Source organism: Melanotaenia boesemani, chromosome 15, assembly GCF_017639745.1.
Source record: "Melanotaenia boesemani isolate fMelBoe1 chromosome 15, fMelBoe1.pri, whole genome shotgun sequence".
Lineage (NCBI taxonomy): Eukaryota > Metazoa > Chordata > Actinopteri > Atheriniformes > Melanotaeniidae > Melanotaenia > Melanotaenia boesemani.
Window position 1 is genome coordinate 26,506,046 of NC_055696.1, and position 20,373 is coordinate 26,526,418.

At 40.4% G+C, this 20,373-nt stretch overlaps 1 protein-coding gene across 1 annotated transcript in view; it reads right to left on the reverse strand.

Annotated features, from left to right (window-relative positions):
* The window catches only part of LOC121654010 (F-BAR and double SH3 domains protein 2-like), a 49,200-nt gene that overhangs the window by 11,848 nt on the left and 16,979 nt on the right, over positions 1 to 20,373 (reverse strand). Inside the window, exons 4-11 of the mRNA XM_042007836.1 lie at positions 17,730 to 17,803; positions 15,022 to 15,166; positions 13,227 to 13,360; positions 11,062 to 11,116; positions 10,856 to 10,984; positions 10,647 to 10,769; positions 6,083 to 6,178; positions 741 to 857 (exon numbers count right to left, since the gene is read on the reverse strand). Coding sequence (XP_041863770.1) covers positions 741 to 857; positions 6,083 to 6,178; positions 10,647 to 10,769; positions 10,856 to 10,984; positions 11,062 to 11,116; positions 13,227 to 13,360; positions 15,022 to 15,166; positions 17,730 to 17,803 — 873 coding nt within the window. The remainder of the gene's footprint in view (positions 1 to 740; positions 858 to 6,082; positions 6,179 to 10,646; positions 10,770 to 10,855; positions 10,985 to 11,061; positions 11,117 to 13,226; positions 13,361 to 15,021; positions 15,167 to 17,729; positions 17,804 to 20,373) is intronic.

Below are 20,373 nucleotides of genomic sequence, written 5' to 3' on the forward strand. Positions count from 1 at the left end.
CACCTCCACCAATTCCGGTTCAAGTACCTGAAATCGCCATTCTTCAGACTTCCTTTGTCATGCCAGAGCTGTCTCAGCTCCTTCGTAACATCCGGTGGATGGCAGGAGGCACATGTAGGTTGTCTGCTTTACTTCCTGTTCCCCTGCTTCTTTTCCTGTAATCAGCCTCTCTGTATGCTCCAGGTTTTCCTTTAGTCATTGCCAGTTCGTTGTGGATGTTTGTGAGTTAGTTGCCAGTTAGTCCTGTTATGTCCTTGGTCTTCTTTGTCTGTCAGAGTAGTCACCTTCTGGAAGTCTTTAGTTGTGTTTCATTTTTTGCCTGGAAATAGATCAATTCCCCATGTGAAGCATGAAGGGGAAGATGGACGAAAGGTGTCTTATGTATTTCGCATGTTGTTGAACTGAATAATTAATAGCCTGAAAACTTTCCCACACAATCCAAGGAAAATGTGACGGTATTTTTTATTTTTCACTTCTTTGTAGACTCCCAACTGACCTCTAAACTCTACTTGAGGCAGCTCTGCAGATTCACATTAAATGTAGTGCGACAGCACTACAGGCTTGTCAGAGGACTTGTTATCTTAAACTTGTTTGGGACATTTTTCATAAACAAATACAGAAGAATGCAAATGAGAAATACTCTGCAGGCCAACTCTGGTACACTTAAAATAAGACTGAGGTTGCATGGGTCAGACTTTCGTGCTGATGAGAGCATCCGTGCAGTTTGATCTGGTCCTCACCCTCTGTGTGTGTATGATGCTCTTGTACTCTCTGGCCACGCGACTTGCCCACTTCCTCGCCTCCTTCTCTAGACTGTGCTCCTCCGCTGTTCCACTCTCTCTTTGTAGCTGCATCACCTTCCACAGACAAAGATAGAAAAAAACATACAATAGGAAAGTTAATATAAGGACGGATGAGGAAAGAATTATTGGTGGTTTTGTTGAAACAAGCCTGAGTTTAGAAGAGCGACTCACTAGAAGGGGCTGTTAAGGTTATATAAGGTTGTTATTCCATCACATGGTACATTATAGCAGCTTTGTTTTTTTTTCTTTTCTGTTTTCTTGTTTGTTTTCTTTTGCAGGCATCACCAGGTAACTGATACAGACATTTTTTTGGGGTTCTACTTCAGCCAACATGCTGATGTTGGAAACAAAGCGCCATCTGCTGCTGTGAGAATCAGGTTGACCCTGATCCAAAAGTTCTGGGCCAGCCGCTAGAACAATGAGCTCAAAGTACTACAACAACAGCAGTTTAAAGTGTTTGGTGGAACTATTTGCAGATACAAACCAGAATACTTAAAAAGTCATTATCATTGTTGGAATGATGTACTGGCCAAAAGACACCCGCTTAGTCCGGTGCCAAATTTCTGAGTCCAAGCTGGGGCTCACTGACAGCTGGGTGAAAAACAAACTGAGCCAATCTTTGTGGGTGATATCAACAATGGAGACGTCATCATCTTCTGCTGATGGTAGAAAAATTACAACTCTTAAGTAAGAATATTTCCTTCAGGGTTGTAAAAAGTCTTAAAACCAGCCGCTGTAGAGTGTAAGCGAGGATGAGGAGACGAACATGCCATGTTTTAAAACACGATTTTCTTCTTTAAGTTTAGAATAAATCCCTAAAATTTGACCTAAGTGGTTTCCATGTGACACCAGCAGTGTGTATGTCAGAACAATGCAGGTTACTTTGTGCTCATCGTTTCACTCTTCTGTCTCTTAAAAGGAGAGGGGGTCACATTATATATATATATATATATATATATATATATATATGTGTGTGTGTGTGTGTGTGTGTGTGTGTGTGTGTGTGTGTGTGTGTGTGTGGAGGGAAAAGGCTGAGGTGGTGGGAGGCCTGGGGTCAGTGCACTCTGATGAGGCCCACTTACAATGCCTCCTTTTCACAGATGGGCTGTTCACAGGCCCCGCCTCCCTTCACGCCCCCCCTCCCAGTTCTGCTCTATTCCTTACCGGGTCCCGCTGTCTGGTGCAAGTGGTATGGGAGGGTGGGAAGTAGGGGCGGGTGGCAGGGAGGGGGAAAGGCTCTCCACCATTAATGTTTTCTTTAGGAACAGGCTGCTGCTTGTTTGACTTCCAATCAAAACAATGGCTGCATTTGCAGTTTGAACAAATTGTCCAGTGTTGTCCAGCGGTGCAGACGGCCAGCAGAGAGGACGAAGGGACCGGCAGCGATGGCAGACTGACTACTTAGGCTACGACCCCCAAACGTTTCATCTATGCACAAGAACCTTCATAAATCACTGGCAGCTGTGCACACTATGGTCATCTCAAAGGCTAATCGTAAAAACTTTTTCGGACTGAAGTTGACATTTATGTTGGTTTTAAAAAGGGCAAAATAATCTGATAAAAGTCCAGTGGTGGAGGGAAAAGAAAACATTAAAGAGACTGCAGACCACAAGGATACACAGGGATTCAAAAACAGGTGTATAAAGGTACAGCGTGGACCTACATTTGTGCTCATTTCTCAAGCTGTAACCTTGTCGGATACATATTTACAGATAAATCTCCCCATTTAGGGGCTGCAGGGAGAGGAAATTTTCATGGGGGAGTTTTAGCCCCAAACAAGCACCAAAATAAATACCAGTTTAACTGATTTAACATAAAATTTAACGTATATCAGATGGAAAACTCCCCACGGACTGACTACATCAAGGGAGGGATGATTTAGTAATTTAGGAAATGAACATGGTTGCATCATCTCATGAGCTGTTTAGCAACATTCATGAAGCAAACAGCACAGTTGGTTCTTTGACTCATCTCAGTGCCTCTTATTCACCTCATTTACACCAGGTCCAACAACGTCAAACTGAACTGAATAACATTACTGCTGAATGACAACACAATACTAGATAAATGCTAATATGTATATGACCCACCCGTAATAAAAGCAGATCAATCAACAGATTATGATGGAAACAAGAAATACGCTGACTAATCAGTGTCACTGTTGCTCTGAGGGAAGACTTCATTTAGATTTCTCTTATGTTACTTAAAAAGTAAATAAAATGTTTAAACATGGCAGGCTAAACTATTCACATACATGTCTCAGTAAAAATATATTAAAACATGAAGTGTTTGCAGGTATAATTTTCCTGTACATCACATCAAAAACTAAGAGTAGCATCATTTCTAGCCTCTAAGACTGATTTACATGTAAGTCATCACACAAAGGGATTCACTTGGCCTCTGTCTGATGCCAAAATAGAATCAAGGTTCAGCAGCAGAATCGCTTAAATCTGGATTTTATTCTCCATCCATCCATATACATTGTCCGTTTATTCCAATGCAGGGTTGAGGAGGATGGAGCTCATCCCAGCCACTCCTGGGTGAGAGGCAGGGTACTCCCTGGACAGCTTACATGGTCGGATTTTATTCTATACAAGTGAACTTATTTTTAAATGAGCAAACCTTTGACACGCCTGGTTTTAAAAGCTTACACACTTCTCTGCATCTCCACAGGCATTCAAGCATGAGAGCAGGAGTGGTTGTAGGTTTGGCTGGCTGCACCCATTCAGGAGGAGATGAGGTGCATGTGGTGCAGCTTACAGGTTATTCACTTGCACTAAATTCTAACTTTCAGCTGTGTTTCAAACCCATGTGTTTATTTCAGTCACGCTGCAGGTCAATGAGCTCAGTCTTCTAACCTTAGTGGAGTTTTCCTTTTCAGTTACTGAAGTTTGTCGACAGCTAAACTAGTAACACTTATAGGTGCTGAGACCAGTATTTTTTGACCTGAGTTGTACTGTAGTTTTTTGTGACTTATTGAGTTTTTGTGCATGAGCTTGGAGGTCTTTGGAGACAGTTTGTTTCTGACAGCCTTGTGTTCAATACAGTTTAAAAGGGAATATCAAAAAGTTCTGAGCCTCACACATTTTTTCTAGTTGCATAATACAATGCACCACACCTGACATCGGACATTCACAAACACTTCAAGGAAGAGACATTTCCCCACCTGAGCTGGCAAAATGGACAAAGCTGAGTATAGAGCGGTGACAAAGTTTCTAGTCCTGGAGGGTGCCAAATTTCTGAGTCCAAGCTGGTGCTCACTGACAGCTGGGTGAAAAACAAACTGAGCCAATCTTTGTGGGTGATATCAACAATGGGGACGTCATCATCTTCTGCTGATGGCAGAAAAATTACAACTCTTAAGTAAGAATATTTCCTCCAGGCTTGTAAAAAGTCTTGAACCAGACGCTGTAGACTATAAACAAGGATGAGGAGACGAACACGCCATGTTTTAAAACACGATTTTCTTCTTTAAGAGATGGGGAGTCTCCCCCTTCTACTGCAGCTATCAAACCCTGGGTAAAGGAATTCCAATGTGGCAGAGAGAGTTTAGCAGATGACCAGGTGGTCAGGAGGGCCAACAATCAGTACGACCACTACCGGCCAGGAAAACATTGACACTCTGCACAAACTAGTGATGGAAAAAAGCCATGAGTTGGAAGAAAAAAAAAAACAGGCTTTTCATATGGATCCAAACACGACATACTTCCCAACAAACTCCACATGTCCAAGACATGTGCAAAATGGGTCCAGAGAATGCTTTTGGATTACATGAAGCTGTTGAGAGTCACCATTAGTGTAGCTTTGTAAGCTCAGTGCAATGCCAACTTGGATGATTTTCATTTTAGGGTTGTAACCTGTGATGAAACCTAAGTTTACCATTATTATCCAGTGAGCAAGCAGGAATCTATGGAATGGAAATATGCCACATATCCAAAAACAATGACATTCAAAGCCACCAGGTCCACCAAGGAGGTTATGGTGAGCATTTTCTTCTATGATTAGATTATGAACGCTCCATTAACAAAGCAAGGTAAGCTGCAGCAAAAGCAGAGATCTCTCTGCAAGCCACATAAGAATTGTCATATCCACACCTTTACAGGTACAGCCAATGCAGCTAATTAGGGAAACGATACAAAGGTTTTGGCTGTATAATATTTTTGCTTCAGAAGGTTTCTAACTGAGCGAAATGACCCAGAACTACGTATCCAAGTGGCCACCATAATAAGAGGAATTTTATAATAATCATCATCTCCTTTAGTACTAAAAATACTGGATCATCTTTTATGAAAGGACATTATTCTGTCCTGCAGTTGCTTTTGAAACTTCATAATATTCATTCATTCATAGTATTAACAATGATTCATGTAACTAATATGAGGACATGTGGGAGCACCCTGTAACATCATCTTTTCCTTTCTCTTTTTTCTTTACTTTTTTTAATTACCACCCTAATAAACCAAATGAAGGACCATTTCATATCTTGTTATATTTACATAATGATTGCATGAAACAGTGATCAGATAGTAGTAGAAGAGGCTTTCTGTGGAATAGTTACACTACTGCAGACCCAGCTCAGTTTAACTCTGGTCAGATAACTATGATTTTCTCAAGGCACCTTTACCAGCCTGACATTTTTTGATTGACAGGTCTATTTACATACTCAATGACTGTTGAACTGTTCCAGCAAGGTCAGAGGAGATGCAGAGTGCAGTAACTCAGGTCAACTGAACTATTGTGAATCTGATCTGACAGCAGCTGCTCGTCCTGCTCTAAACGATGCCCCAGATTTCTAGCAACAGTCCAACAGTCAGTTTTTATTCTCACGCTCCAGAGAACATGAGCAGCCAGAGTTGGCAGGTTAGACGTCCGATAGCTGCAATGTCGGACGTGTACATTAATAACAAAATAGATAAAACCAGAGCAACGCCGAGCAGACCTGCTTTGATAATCACTCGTCATACATGGATTATTTGAGAAGCAATTATAACAAAACTATTTGTTGTGGCCAGAATCAAAACCACATTAACAAGTACCATTGTACAGGTACTTACAGGTATTGTTACAGGTACCAGTCTTTTTCTACAATCAACATCTATATTTTCAAATTCAATTACTGACTGAAATTATTAACAAAACAGTAAGAACGATAACTGTATGATGAAGTTATCAACCACTCACACAGTCATCAGAAGTACTGAAAGCCTTTGATTCTACATTCATTCTAAAACTCAACACTTGATGCATTTAGCAAACAGCCAATAAAAAGCCTGATTTACCGTATCTGAGTCCGTGGGTTGGTACAAGAACTCTGAGGTTTGCTGAAACATGGAGTTCTGTTGTACAAACATCTGCTGGTGAAACTCCTGCAGAACCTGCAGATGTTTGAAAGGGAAAAATAAATACCTGCTTAGGTTTGTGCACAAATGTTGAACAGACCCCACGTGTTCGTTACACATGTATTATAACTGCATCTTTCAGCATGAACGGTGGATGGAGCCTGTGTTGTTACCATAAAACTAAATGATTGACTGATGAATGTCTGCGGTTGTGATGTGAGCTGTTCACACTTTTGACATATTAGTTTTCTACATTTACAGGAACAGCAATGGATATTTAGTGGAGTGGGCCAATTTACTATTTAATCTATTTTAATTGATGCGACAAAATTCAATTGCAATTCGTAAAAGTTCAAAATCAATTATTTTTTATATTAATTAAATGACACGAACACAGCTGTAAAGTGTGGGAAGTACATAAAAGTCGCGCTCACATACTGTAGGGCAGTGGTTCTCAAACTTTTTCTACCGTGCCCCCCTTTGGAGGAATAAAAAAATCACTAAAGTCATCAAAGTCTTCATCTTCATCAAAGTCATCAAGTCATCAAAACATTAGTTTTTCTGATACATTTTCCCAATCCCATGCACCCCCCTGTCATGTTGCTGCGCCCCCCCAATTTGAGAACCACTGCTGTATGGAATATGGAATATATAAGGACATATTAAGGGGACAGACTGGTCTCCTTAATATGTCCTTAACATTTCAGACTGCAATAAGTTAAAATAAAGAGTTTTAAAAATAAAAAAAATAAATAATAATAGTGCCTGCATAATAAAAGCCAAGATACTCGGCTCATAATTTTATGTCAAATAGTACAAATAAGTTTGGTTTGTTTCTTGGTGCTTCTTCATGATATTTTTGTACTATTACTGTGACATTTAATTAATCTAATTAAGCAGAGAATTTAAAACACAGCAGGATTAACATTAGAACACTAAAAACCTACAACTAAATAAAACAAACAAAAAAAACTGAATTAATCTATATAGAAAGAAAGATCAGATAACAGTTTTAACTCATCTATTTATAAAATCTATTTACAGTGCCTTGCACAAGTATTCACCCCCTTGGCCTTTTACCGAATTTGTTACATTGCAACCTCTAATTTGAATATTTTTCACAAATCAGAATTTTATTTGATGGATCTGCACAAAATAGTCCAAGTTTTGAAGTGAAATGAGAAATACAAATACAAAAAAGACATTTCAAAAATAAAAAACTGAAAATTGCCATGTGCATATGTATTCACCCCCTTTGTTATGAAGGCCCTAAAATGCTCTGGTCCAACCAATTACCTTCAGAAGTCACACTATGAGTGAAACAAAGTTCACCTGTGTCCAATCTAAGTGTCACATGATCTATCAGTATATATACACCTCTTCTGAAAGGTCTCAGAGGCTGCAACATCTAATGAAGGGGCGCCGCTAACCAAACACCACTATGAAGACCAAAGAACTCTCCAAACAAGTCAGAGACAGTTGTTGAGAAGTACAAGTCTGGGTTAGGTTATAAAAAAATATCTAAATCTTTGATGATCCCCAGGAGCACCATAAAATCCATCATCATCAAATGGAAAGAACATGGCACCACAACAAACCTGCCAAGAGAGGGCCGCCCACCAAAACTGACAGACCGGGCAAGGAGGGCATTAACCAGAGAGGCAGCCCAGAGACCGAAGGTAACCCTGGAGGAGCTGCAGAGTTCCACAGCAGAGGCTGGAGTATCTGTCCATAGGACCACAATCAGCCGTACACTCCACAGAGCTGGGTTTTATGGAAGGGTGGCCAGAAGAAAGCCATTACTTTCTGCTAAAAATAAGAAGGCACGTTTTGACTTTGCACAAAGGCACGTGGGAGATTGTCAAAATGTATGGAGAAAGGTGCTCTGGTCAGATGAGACTATAATTGAGCTTTTTGGCCATCAAGGAAAACGGTATGTCTGGCGCACACCCAACACATCCCATCACCCCAAGAACACCATCCCCACAGTGAAACATGGTGGTGGCAGCATCATGCTGTGGGGATGTTTTTCAGCAGCAGGCACTGGGAAACTGGTCCGAGTCGAGGCAAAGATGGATGGTGCTAAATACAGAAGTATTCTTGAGCAAAACCTCTACCAATCTGTCAGTGATCTGAGACTAGGACGGAGGTTCACCTTCCAGCAGGACAATGACCCCAAGCATACTGCAAAAGCAACACTTGAGTGGCTTAAGGAGAAAAATGTAAATGTGTTGGAATGGCCTAGTCAAAGTCCAGACCTCAATCCAATTTAGAATCTGTGGTCAGACTTAAAGATTGCTGTTCATAAGCGCAAACCATCAAACCTGAAGGAGCTGGAGCAGTTTTCCCTTGAAGAATGGGCAAAAATCCCAGTGGCAAGATGTGGTAAACTCGTAGAGACTTATCAAAAACAACTTGCAGCTGTGATCGCCGCAAAAGGTGGCTCTACAAAGTACCGACATTGGGGGGGTGAATACATATGCACATGGCAATTTTCAGTTTTTTATTTTTGAAATGTCTTTTTTGTATTTGTATTTCTCATTTCACTTCAAAACTTGGACTATTTTGTGCAGATCCATCAAATAAAATTCTGATTTGTGAAAAATATTCAAATTAGAGGTTGCAATGTAACAAATTCGGTAAAAGGCCAAGGGGGTGAATACTTGTGCAAGGCGCTGTACCAGTTCTGAGAATGTCACTTTTGTAGACCAAAAGATGGGAGGTAAAAATATATATTTGCAATCTATTCTTAAACCACAGATTACAGGACACAAAGAATAAAGCTTCTTTAAAACTTAATTTAGACAAACTAAACGTGGCCTTATGCAGAGAACACATAAGATCTGTGTCTGTGTTGACACAGGAAGCACATGGGCTGAAATGTGAGCTTAGCCAGAAAAACCACTGCACCACCTCTTCCCTCTCTAATGATTTGTTCATATTCTGGCCTGAGCAGAAACTAAATGCCTCTCTGAGTCCATCAAGGCAAGATGACCTGAACAGCCCAGACTGCAAGAACTCAGGAGCATGTAACCGAGCAGCCCAGAGTAACTCAAACCATTTCAATTAATTAGTAGTTGCTGAGGTGGTGAGGTCAGCTGACACACAGAGATTCAGACTAAAATTATAAATTCCTGATTTATTCTGAGCCAAAAACTTTTACAGTACTTTACTGATATGCTGAACTTTCAACTGCACTCAGTTGTACTTACTTTATTTTTTAGATTTTTTCAAACATTTGTAGTCGTTTTAGCTATAATGTAAGCATTCAGTGTGCGAATACACAAACACACGTGCATATATATATATATATATATATATATATATATAACGATTAAACTTTTAATCACAATTAATCGCATGAAATGTTGTAATTAATCGTGATTAATCGCATTGTTACGTGCAAAATGAACTTTTCCTTTAACAGAAGGCCTATTGCTATATGGAAAAAAATGCAGTAAATTTTGGTTTACAAACACTAAATCAGGGGTCTGATTTAGTGTTTGTGGCTCCGGAGCTGCAAGTGGCCCTCTGGACCTTCCATAATGACTCTCAACAGATGGCTAAAAATGCTAAAGAACTAACTAATGTCTTTAAATACATATATAATAACAAATGCAAGTTTTTAGCAATTTTTCAGTTTTTTTCATGGAATAATTGCATTGAATTTCCACAACATAATGACAATAAAAGTACCACTAACATTTTTGTTTTATCTGTTTTCTTGTCATTAGGTTGGAAGCTATGGACTTTTTTTTATTTTTCATCATTTTCTACAAATATCTACATCCCATAGAAGACAGTCTGTCTATCCTCTTTTTGCAAAAGTTTTGTTTTTCTTTATCTTAAAATCTAAAAATAGAAAATATGTGGTTCTTCAACAATGACAAAAAATTTCCTATAGTAGATATAATTTCCCGAGTACAATGTCACATACTTATTATGGTCCGTAACTGTATGCAAATATTGACTTTACGTTCATATGGATCCATTCATACAATATAATTTACAATTGTAACATCTGAAAAATAAACATAATTCTGAAGGCATGGCAGCTTTTATTTTGTTGTGGCGGTGCACCACAATCACTTACATGTAGCGGAAACCCCCATACATAACATCCTTGATTACAAGCCTCAAGTTTTTATCTAACACTCCTACTGCTACTTCCTTTTTATATTTTTAGAAGACACTGGAAGAGAGGTGTCGAGCTCAGGGAGAAGGTTTCCTTTAAACAAACTTTAGATAAAGTTAAGCTGTTTATGGCTCAGTTCAATACCAGTCACAGTCAATCAGACAGGGTTCTCTGCTCATGAGCCTTTGACTCATTTATTTCAAGTTAAATTAACCAATCTGATTTCAATAATCTGCTTTATTTCAAGCATATACTGTAAGCCGGACTGAACTCAGTCTCAGCAGATGCCTGTTAAAGACTCAGGGCTGGCCAGCTGTGTATACACTCATGGATTTGAGGTACTAGATGTTGTGTGGGTTTTAAACTCACCCCATTTGAGCTGTTCAGAAGCTGGTTGAAGGTGTTGTTTACAGTCTGGTACATTTCCAGCTCAGACTGACAAAGTGACGCCAGGTAATCTTTTACCTGCTCGTAGATTCTGCCATCTAAGATCTGCAGACATGAGCAGAAAAGAGGTTTTAGCTTTTGAGTATGTTTATCTTCCTCAGTCCGCCCCACACTGAGACATATGGCATCACCTTGATGCAGTCCATGAGGTCTGTGCTGTAGTAGCGCTGCTGGTGGGCGTTGGCAGCTGCTAGTGTGAGAAGGTAGTCGTTTCTGGCGTGGGTGGCTTTGGAGGTACACTCGCTTCTCTTGGCTTTCAGCTGAAACGAAAAGTTCACGCAGTTCAGTGACTGCAGCGTTTAAATGTGGAGCAGGTGGTCACATGTGGAGAGCCTACCTTAACACTGGCCCTCTGGAGACTGGACCTTGACTGGAAGAGGCTTAACTTGGACCTGACAAGCAAACAACAATAATGAACAACACATTTCAACAAAAAATTTCACTTGCTGAACACTACCATGTGTACACTTCACCAAGTCTCTAATCTGCTGTTTACCAGGATGTGAATAAGGGACAGATCCTGGACCAAAGTCAAACTTCCACTAGCAGACGTTCTCAGCTGAATGTTTGGGTCACATGTTAAATAAGAGAGTCGCAGCACCACAGACTGGATACTGATCAACTGCTAGAGCCTAATCAAAAATACTGACCTTGTGCATGTAAACGCACTGATTCACAAACAAAGAGATCTGAAAGTCTGAATGATGCGTATGTGGGTGTATGGAACCAGCAGACAGAAAAAGCCAGTATCAAAGTTCAAACAAGTGCTGGTCCAGCTGTTAATTCTTACTGGCAAAGTTTTCTTTGCTCTTCTGAGACTTTCCTGATGGGCAGAGAATTATCAGAATTGTGGTGAGTCAAAGTGCCAGCTGTTCATTTCATGCCAGGACAAAGTGTTGATGAGCAGCGTCCTCAAGTCTGCCAACAAGTCTGAGCGCAGGCTATTTTCCCTGAGTATTCATTATTTTCCCCTTTAAGAACACCACTTTAATCCTAATATACCTAACATTTACATTAAAGGTAGGGTAGGAGATGATTCTCAGGAGCATTTTTCACTATATTGCTTAAAATCCCCTTGACACACCAAATGAAGCCAATTAATTAAATGCTCTAACACAAAAATAAAAATATTTAGTCACCTGTAGAACGTACAGGACTGAAAAAAAAAACCAGTATCCAATCATTTTAACCAGCCCGTTCTAAAAGATTGGTTGGCGATATGTCCATCAAACTTAAAATTTTTAATTAGATTAATCACAGCTTAAAAATGACTTAATCATGATTAATTACATTCGCAACTATGTCTGAAATATGTCTTCACTAACAACAGAACGAGCCATTGTTTACAAATAGTTTGTGTTGACTGACCTTCCCTTGGGTAAACGTCAGATGTCCAAGGGTCAGTAAATGCAGCATGTAATGTACTTCTTTATGTTGTTTTGCATATTCTCTACCATGTTCTAGTACATGATGCAGAATTCATCTATCATCATCGCACCACCAGTCTCCATGGTGATGTCTGCCTATGTTAAACAGTCAATATGAATGAAAAACCAAAAGTCCTACAGCAGCATCACCCAAAGTAAACCCTGTTGATAAAATAGATCATTGGCTGTTTGTTTTACACGTTTTTCTTCACTTATTTTAAATTAGACGATCGCTTTAGTTGTAATAATCAGTTCACTATTTAATAAAATCTAGACCTAAAAAAGGTCTCATTTGTGACCCCCTTTTCTTGGTCAGTGCTTCTGCCTGGCCCCCTATCAGAACTTTTTTAGACTCGCCCCTGCATAGCTGAAGTAAAAACCCGGTCTACCACCAGCCAACTACTGTGATAGAGAACTACTGTGCCAAAAACAATACTTTGAGGTGAATATGTGACGGTGTGAACCAAGAACCGCTAGTTTCTTTCTTCTCAGCTCAACGATGAACAAAAGCAACTAAAGAGAAAAGCTGATCAGCTGACCACCAGCAGCCGTTATGATTCACGGAACAACATGAAAGGAGATGGAAGAGGCAGCTGCTGCACAAACAGAGATGACCCGAGATCCTCCAGAGCAGACGCGTTGGTGCAAAATGCAGGAATTACTCCTATTGGCCTTATGTTGCTGGCTTTGTGCTCCTTCAAACTTTTGCTGAGTTTGACTTGCAAGTTCAACTTCAAAGTTGACCTAATATCAAGTCAGACACCAGGAGAATAAGGAAGTCATCTAAAGCAGTACAGCTGATAACTTGGAAAATACAAACATTGTTGTGATGTGCAGTAAAACCCAGTTTATTACTACAGTTATCACCTATTTGTTGTACTGGACAGCCAGTTTAGAGCTGATTAAGTTCCTCTAGCTTTACAAGTCCGGAGATGTACTTCTCATTGCCCAGGACTTTGACAGGAAGCAGTAGAGGCCGAACTGACAGAACACGTCTCTTGATGTCTCTGGTTGTAAACTTTTGGATGACGTGATTTTAATCATATAAAGATAAGAAAAGTAATTTGGGTCATACTTGGCATCAAGCTCAGCCTTCTCTCGGACAGCCTGTGCCATGGTCTCAGCTTCCTGGTACTTCTTCCTAGTCTTAGTCAGCTCCTTCACCGACTCCTGCAGCTCAGCCTGGACAACCGTCAGTTGCTCGATACACTGAGGACCAAGTTGGAGAGAAACAACACTGAACTTTACATTTATGCAAATGATTATTTCTGCAGCACATCATCAGAGAAAAATGCAAATATCTCTGAAAAATAAGCTGAAAAGTGACGTCATGTTTTGTGTTAGGTACAGGAATGATGATGGCAAGTCCTAAAGGCCGAGGGTAAACAAGAGCAGCATTGCAAGCTGAAGGCAGTCCATCAGTGTCCATCAGAAACGAGAGAGTAGAGGTTAAGTTTCTGAGCAGTGACGGGTGGAGTGTCCAGCTCCTGTCCTCGAGGGCCACAATCCTGCAGGTTTTCCATGTTTCACTGCTCTAACACACCTGACTCAAACTAATGAGTCATTATGCAGAACTTCATAGGTTGTTGGATCCATTTAATATGAGTCAGGTGTGTTTACAGAAGGGAAACATTGAAAACCTGCAGGACAGCTGCTCCCGAGGACGGACTTTGGACATTCCTGTTAGACCTTCCTAGCAAGAAACAAGTGGAGCCTGCATGTACGGTCCTCCAAATTGCAAATACTAAGCTGATAGCAGCTGCTAATAATAAAAGCAATTACTGTGGCTTTTGTCCCTAAATATCAGATTATTTCTTACTTAGTTTATCAGCATTATGTTTGTTTACATGAAGTTCTACTAAGGACAAAGAATATATAAATATATTCCATCTGCTTCTGCTTCAGAATCATTAGAAATTTGCCTTAAGAACACTCAGACTCTTTACTCTCTTAGTTTTTAACCCAACTGATAACCAGTGACCAAACCACCATGAAAACATCCATGTTGCAGCTTTTAACATAATTAACATCTTTTAATCTTCTCTTTCCACAATTTAACATTTGGAGGTTGTGCTTGCAGCCAAAGGACTGCATTCACTTCTGTAAAAGAACAGTACCGCTATCTTTGTAATCTTTTTTTAAATGTCAGTGGATCTCAGGTGTCAGGATAAAACTCTGTGTATTTTGTCAGCCATATTATAAAATAAATAAGTGGTAAATCTTGAGAACATCTAGTAAACAAGTAGATCATGATTATGTCCCTCACAGTGTGTCCCTCACACTTGTTTAGTTCTGACAGCAGAAACAGATGACTGTATAAATAAGAAGTACATAATGAATTAGTGGGTGTTAAACTTCCTGTTGGTGTGGAAGAAACAGGAAGTTGTCTGAGTTTTGTCATCTCTGTCTCACTTCATCATTCTATATTTACAGGTGAAAAGCGCCTGTCCAAACCTCTGCATTATTAAATAAAATAAATGTAAATAAGCAGAAAGACCTTTATTAGAAGCAGACGTATTTACATATTTGCATCTATAGATTACATATCTCTCATCTGGATTTTACTGTGATTCTGAATTGCTTGGGCATTTGGTTTAGACTTATCTGCTGTAGCTGCAAGTGCAGTTAAAGACCTCAAGATAAAAAAATTAAACTGCACATCAAGATCATTTTTTCCAAAAATCAGAAATGATGTGGCTAAAGTCCAGAACTAGACACGTCATGCATCATGTTCGGAAGCCTAACTTTTGCCCGTAAACTCTTTTACCCGTAAAGAACAAACACACCCTGATTGCATCAGCGGAGATGTGAATGTTTCTAAAAACAGACGTGACTGAAACCTGATCAGATCTGGTGTCGTCCTGTTTTACCTTCCTGAGCTGCTGCTCCTTCTGCAGTCGTGCTGTCTTGACCGGATCGGCAACCTGGACTTTGTAGTTCTCACAGGCGCTAATTCTGAACTGGGCGGCCTGGACAGTGCCCTCCAAATATGCCCTCCATACACAGTACATGTTCCTTCAACAAGCAAAAACACACACAGGCTTTAACACTGAAACAGTCTTATGAAGAGCAAGTGATTAGTTGTTTAGGTATGGCTGTACAATTAAACAAAAACATTATTATGAATGACTTCATCTTTTTATTCTCTGTGGGGTCATTTTGTGGAAGAAAAGAAGATGAAGTAAATTTCGGGCTTGTCAGGTTGTTATTAGCAGCAGCAACTTTGTCTTTGTGTGTTGGGAAATAAACTGGTTCGTACTAAAAATAGTTTTTATTTGTGTTATGATTTGTCTTCCACCACAAACACTGGTTTAAACAGCCTAGACAATGCAGGGAACGTGGCTCAGCAGGAAACTGTGTGAGGGGGACCTTTTTCACTGCTGCACCAGTAAACATGCAGAAGAACAGCTGTGTTATTGGAGATGCTGAGCAGTAAAAATGGATGGAGAAAAGTGAGCAGACATTGATGTTGAATATGATGACACAGAAAAGGGGAGCCAGATCTGTTGTCAAGAAGATACTTTGATTTTAAAAGGCTGAACTTGGACCTGAAAATGCTGTTGAGCTAAAGCTGTCACAGGAGGCGGCAACATGAGCAATCCGCTGCAAACATGAACCAAGAATGTCTGAAACTAAGATCAGCATCCTCCACATCCACAAGGTACAACAAAAAGATGAAGCACACTTGAGTCAGATGTCACATGTGGAAGTGTTTACTAGTGGTACTGACTACACTAAACACAGCAAGCGGTGGATGCAGATAACCAACGGCATAACAATCCATTGATCTACTGATGACCTGGTTCTGATAAGTTCTGCAGAAAAGACGGATTAAAGGACATGATCAAGACAATGTGGACATTAAAATGTTTGTGCTTCGATAAAATGTACACTCTAATAGTCTAACCCGTGATTTCCACCGGACGCGTGCACAGCACGTTACGGCTCCACTGCTATTCGCGGCCGTTTTAGTCAGAGGTTTGGTTTCCACCGGGCGCACCGCAGCCCGTCCCAGATGCGCATTGTCGCGGCTCTCCGCTAAATTTACGCGCTGGGTCTATTGTTGACGGAGCACACACCCAGAATGGGTCAATTTCTGGAGTTCAGATAGGGGCAGACAGGAAATCAGACATGGGAGCAGTGTAAAAGCTTCTGGTATTTTTCAAAATAAAAGCCGCCGTGCGCTGCTGAACCATGTAAACATTACCGGTCAGGGTTTTTTTTTTTTTTTTTTATCATGGAAGACGAATGTTTATCCTGATGTTTATCCTGGAAGTGGAGAATCACAAAATTCTCCAATTCTCCTGTGATTTCGTGATCTGCTAGGTGGACTGCACTCGCGGGCGTTCCACACCTGACACGCTCCTGCTGTAGGACGGAGGTCGGAACAAAACCGTGGTGCAGCTGTAACGTGGTGCACACGCACCCGGAGGAAATCAGGGGTAATAGTCTATTATAACCAACCTCCTGTAGTAATTCTTCTCTCAGTCACTGGAAAATATGGTTAACACCCAGTCATGCATGAAAAAAAAAGTCAAATCAAGTGAAACTGATATCATAAAATACAACAACTTATAATTTTGGTCATACTGCCCAGCATTACTCCTAACAGACAGGGTCTAATAAAGTTGGTTACCCCTTACTGGTGTCTTCCTAGAGATTCACTAAACTTAAAAGTTTTAGCCATTTATGTTAGGCTGGTACACACAAAGATTGTTTTAACCTGATGAAATTTTTTTGGGTTGTTCAAACCTTTTGAGTTGGATTCGGATAACTTTGATCCAACAAAATGGCATTACTCTGATCCCAACAGAGGGTAGGATTACAAGGTGGATTTCAGGAGGAAACTCTTGAAATCTGACAGGAAAATCTTATAAGACTCCAGTTAATTGGGCGTTTGCATGTACCTAGCCTGACTCGGACAGATTTTCTTAAATGCTGCTAAGATTATCCTATAAAATAATCATGTGGTCTGAGGTATGTTAAAAGCAAATTCGTCACGACAATCGGCTCCGAAACGGGTCGTGGCCAACCATCTCAAGTCTTAAACATGCTCAATATTTACGACCAAAAATCTTCACGTGTGAGGAAAGCCGACGACTCCTGAGTCGTGACTCTGTGGACTGTGATGTGGAACAGAATCTAGCCAATCACATAACGAACTGAGTGGGGAGCAAGGAATGATATAAAGTCCGTGTTCATGCTGTCTCCTGATGGTTATATTTTTCAGTTTGGGATTCTCCTGCTAACAACAGATGTGTGTCCTCTGCCATGCTGTGTGTTATGCTTTCCAGTTGTTGCCATGGTTCTTCATTGTTGTTAGATCACGTTTGATCATGCAAGATTTCTGGCTCAGAGGACTCGATTGGCTTTGGGACAGAATCGTTGTGTGTGTGTTGTGCTGAGATTATTGGAGCAAACCACACACAGTACGATCCAAACTGTTACATGCCTGATTTTTTTATCTTCATGTGTGGGGTCTCTAACAGATAAAAAATCTCTTCAGATTTAGAAAATCCTTATGTGTGTACCAGCCTTTAGTTGAGTCTAGAAACAGCCACCTGAGAAGAGGCTTTACCTGTGATCTTGCTCCTCTGTCACACTCTCTGGCCATTCCCTCTTCAGATACTGATTTGCCAACTTCTGGAGAGCCTGAAAGAGACCAAGCGAGAAACAACTGTGATCATCTCTCACCTGTTACACCAGTCTGCATGTGTATGTGACACAACTGTTGCCCTAAACAACCTTTTCTCGCAGTCAACAGGGAGCTGGAGTATCGAGACATACGAATAAACAGAATAGTGAGAAGTAAAAAAAAAAAACAGACCAATTAAAAGGTATTTTGTGGTTAGTTTATCATTTTGGTTGGTTCAACACTGAATGCACTTATTCACCTGTTAACCACAGCTCAGTCGCCAACCTGACATGAGCTCATTTTGAGAGGAAAAATGTAATTTATCTTCACCACATTCAGCCGTGGAGGCATATCAGGTTCTTCCACCTCAGCCAACAGTGTTTCATCTTTGAAGAAGTAGAACAGCAGGGCAGAAAGAAGAATGTGTTGCGGTGTGTAAGCAAAATACTCCTCTGCTGTGAGCAGACAATGTTATGGAAAGAATGTGAATATTTCTATCACTATGAAACAACTACCAGATAGATTAGGGTTTAAAAAACCCACTACAAATCAAATAAAAACTACAAACATGAAAGAATGTCATCCCTGTGCAGAGTGGAGGATTTAGGCACTAATGAGTTGTATAATAGTGGTTGATTTATGGGGCTTATGAGACAAACTCTTCGCTGGTCAAAAATCACTACGAATGATTGCAATGAAGGTGAGAAGCAACTGTACAGGATACATAATAGTAACATTAATAAAAAAAAGATTAATATTCCATTAATTTAACTTTCATAAATATGGGATGTTCATCTTCTGAACAGACAAATTTTGAAGAACGATGGATGCATTTTATTTTTGGCTTCAGGTAGAATCTACCTTTACAGTTCACATAAAAATTTCTGTTAGTAAAGAAAATATAAAACTCTTTGTTATTTGTGGCAGTGACTTCTGCTTTAGACCCTAGCAAGAGTCGATCAAGGAAATGAGCCCATCTGTCCTTCCCCTGTCCAGAGTAAAAAGATCAGCCCTGTTATGCGGTCCTGAGGCCAGCATAGCCGGGTCTCTGAACCTGCTGGTCTTGGCAATCTTTGTGCTGAAGCTTCAAAGTTACCACAGACTCTGTCATTGTGGGATGAGATAGAGAGAGAATCACTAACTGAGCTGGCCTAGTGGACATGCCAGAATAGTGTGATGGGAACGAGGGCAGGGGAGGAGGAGGAGGGTTGTGAGGACTGCAGAGGAAGAGCAGCACAGAGGAGGACTTTTTCAACCACACCATGTGATTTGAATAGCAATCAGCTAATGGCTAAAGCAGCCTGCAGGTGTAAGAGACCCGGAAAAAAAGGCACATTACAAAAAGAGATCTGCGAAGGGGGGTGTAACTAAAGCAAGCACACTCTGACCCACTTTGACTCAAGCGTTGGCAGAAGGGGTCTAAATGATCCCATAACTGATGGGCAGCACAACCCTGACAACATCTTCCAACCTAATAAGAACAGCAATGCAAACTCGGTGCTCGCTTTCAGAACAACTAATCATAACTGCCATTATTCATCAACTCAGAATTTATTTCCTACAATAAATTAAATATCGTTATTTTCTGAAAAACATGCATGTCAGGATAATTGATCACTCTAAATTCTCCCTAGGAATGAGTGTGAATGGTTGTTTGTCTCTCTCTGTGTTGGTCCTGCGATGGACTGGTGACCTGTGAATGTGTACCCAGCCTCTCACCTGTTAAAAATGCTGGGTTAGGCTCCAGCTTCCCCCTGGCCCTTCATTGGACGGAGCGGTATAGATAATGGATGGAAGGGAACACTGTATATTGTGAGGAAGATGCAGACACCCGCTCACTGAGCAGGCGCTCGTGTATATTGTTACACGCACTCAAACTTCTACACATACCTTGATGCCATTTATTTGTTTTTCATTGTTTTTGTTCATGTATTGATCCACTAAAGATGGATCTTTTTAGTTGGTTAATACACTGATTTAGTTTATTTTCAGTATATGCTTTGGTTTTCCTCTAACCTCTCTCTCTGATGTGATTTTGTAAATCAGCACAATCAAGGAGGCACACCCATGAGTCTTGCTGAAAAGTCTTGCTGGTGTGCTTAATTAGTTTGGCTGGCACTAACCGAGTGGCCGGAGGAGAGGGGGAAGATTGGGAAAGAAGTAGTTTGTTGATAATGTCCTTGTAATTCTTAGCACTAAAAGTAAAAAAATGAAAGTTTTCATTAATTACAGTTTACTGTGGTGCTATTTTATTGGTCCTGTCCACTTGGGATGATAATGTGATGTTTGTGGCCTCTGGACTAAAATGAGTGACACCCCCAGGCTGAAAATTGCAGATTTAAGTATTTCTATTTGTGTGGGTGTGACAGGACTTTGGGTGGAGAAGAAAATCTAGTCCATTTATCATTCAAACACAAACTAAACCACAAGTGCTTCATAATTGACCCATTTGGACTCCAATTATTAGTGCAAGAAGTCTTTGTACCAACTAGCATGAAACTGGACCCAGTCCAGGTCTCTGCCCCCCCTCGACTAACTACGATTTGCTGACTGTGAACAGGTGTGACAGCAAAGTTTATGGTGTTTG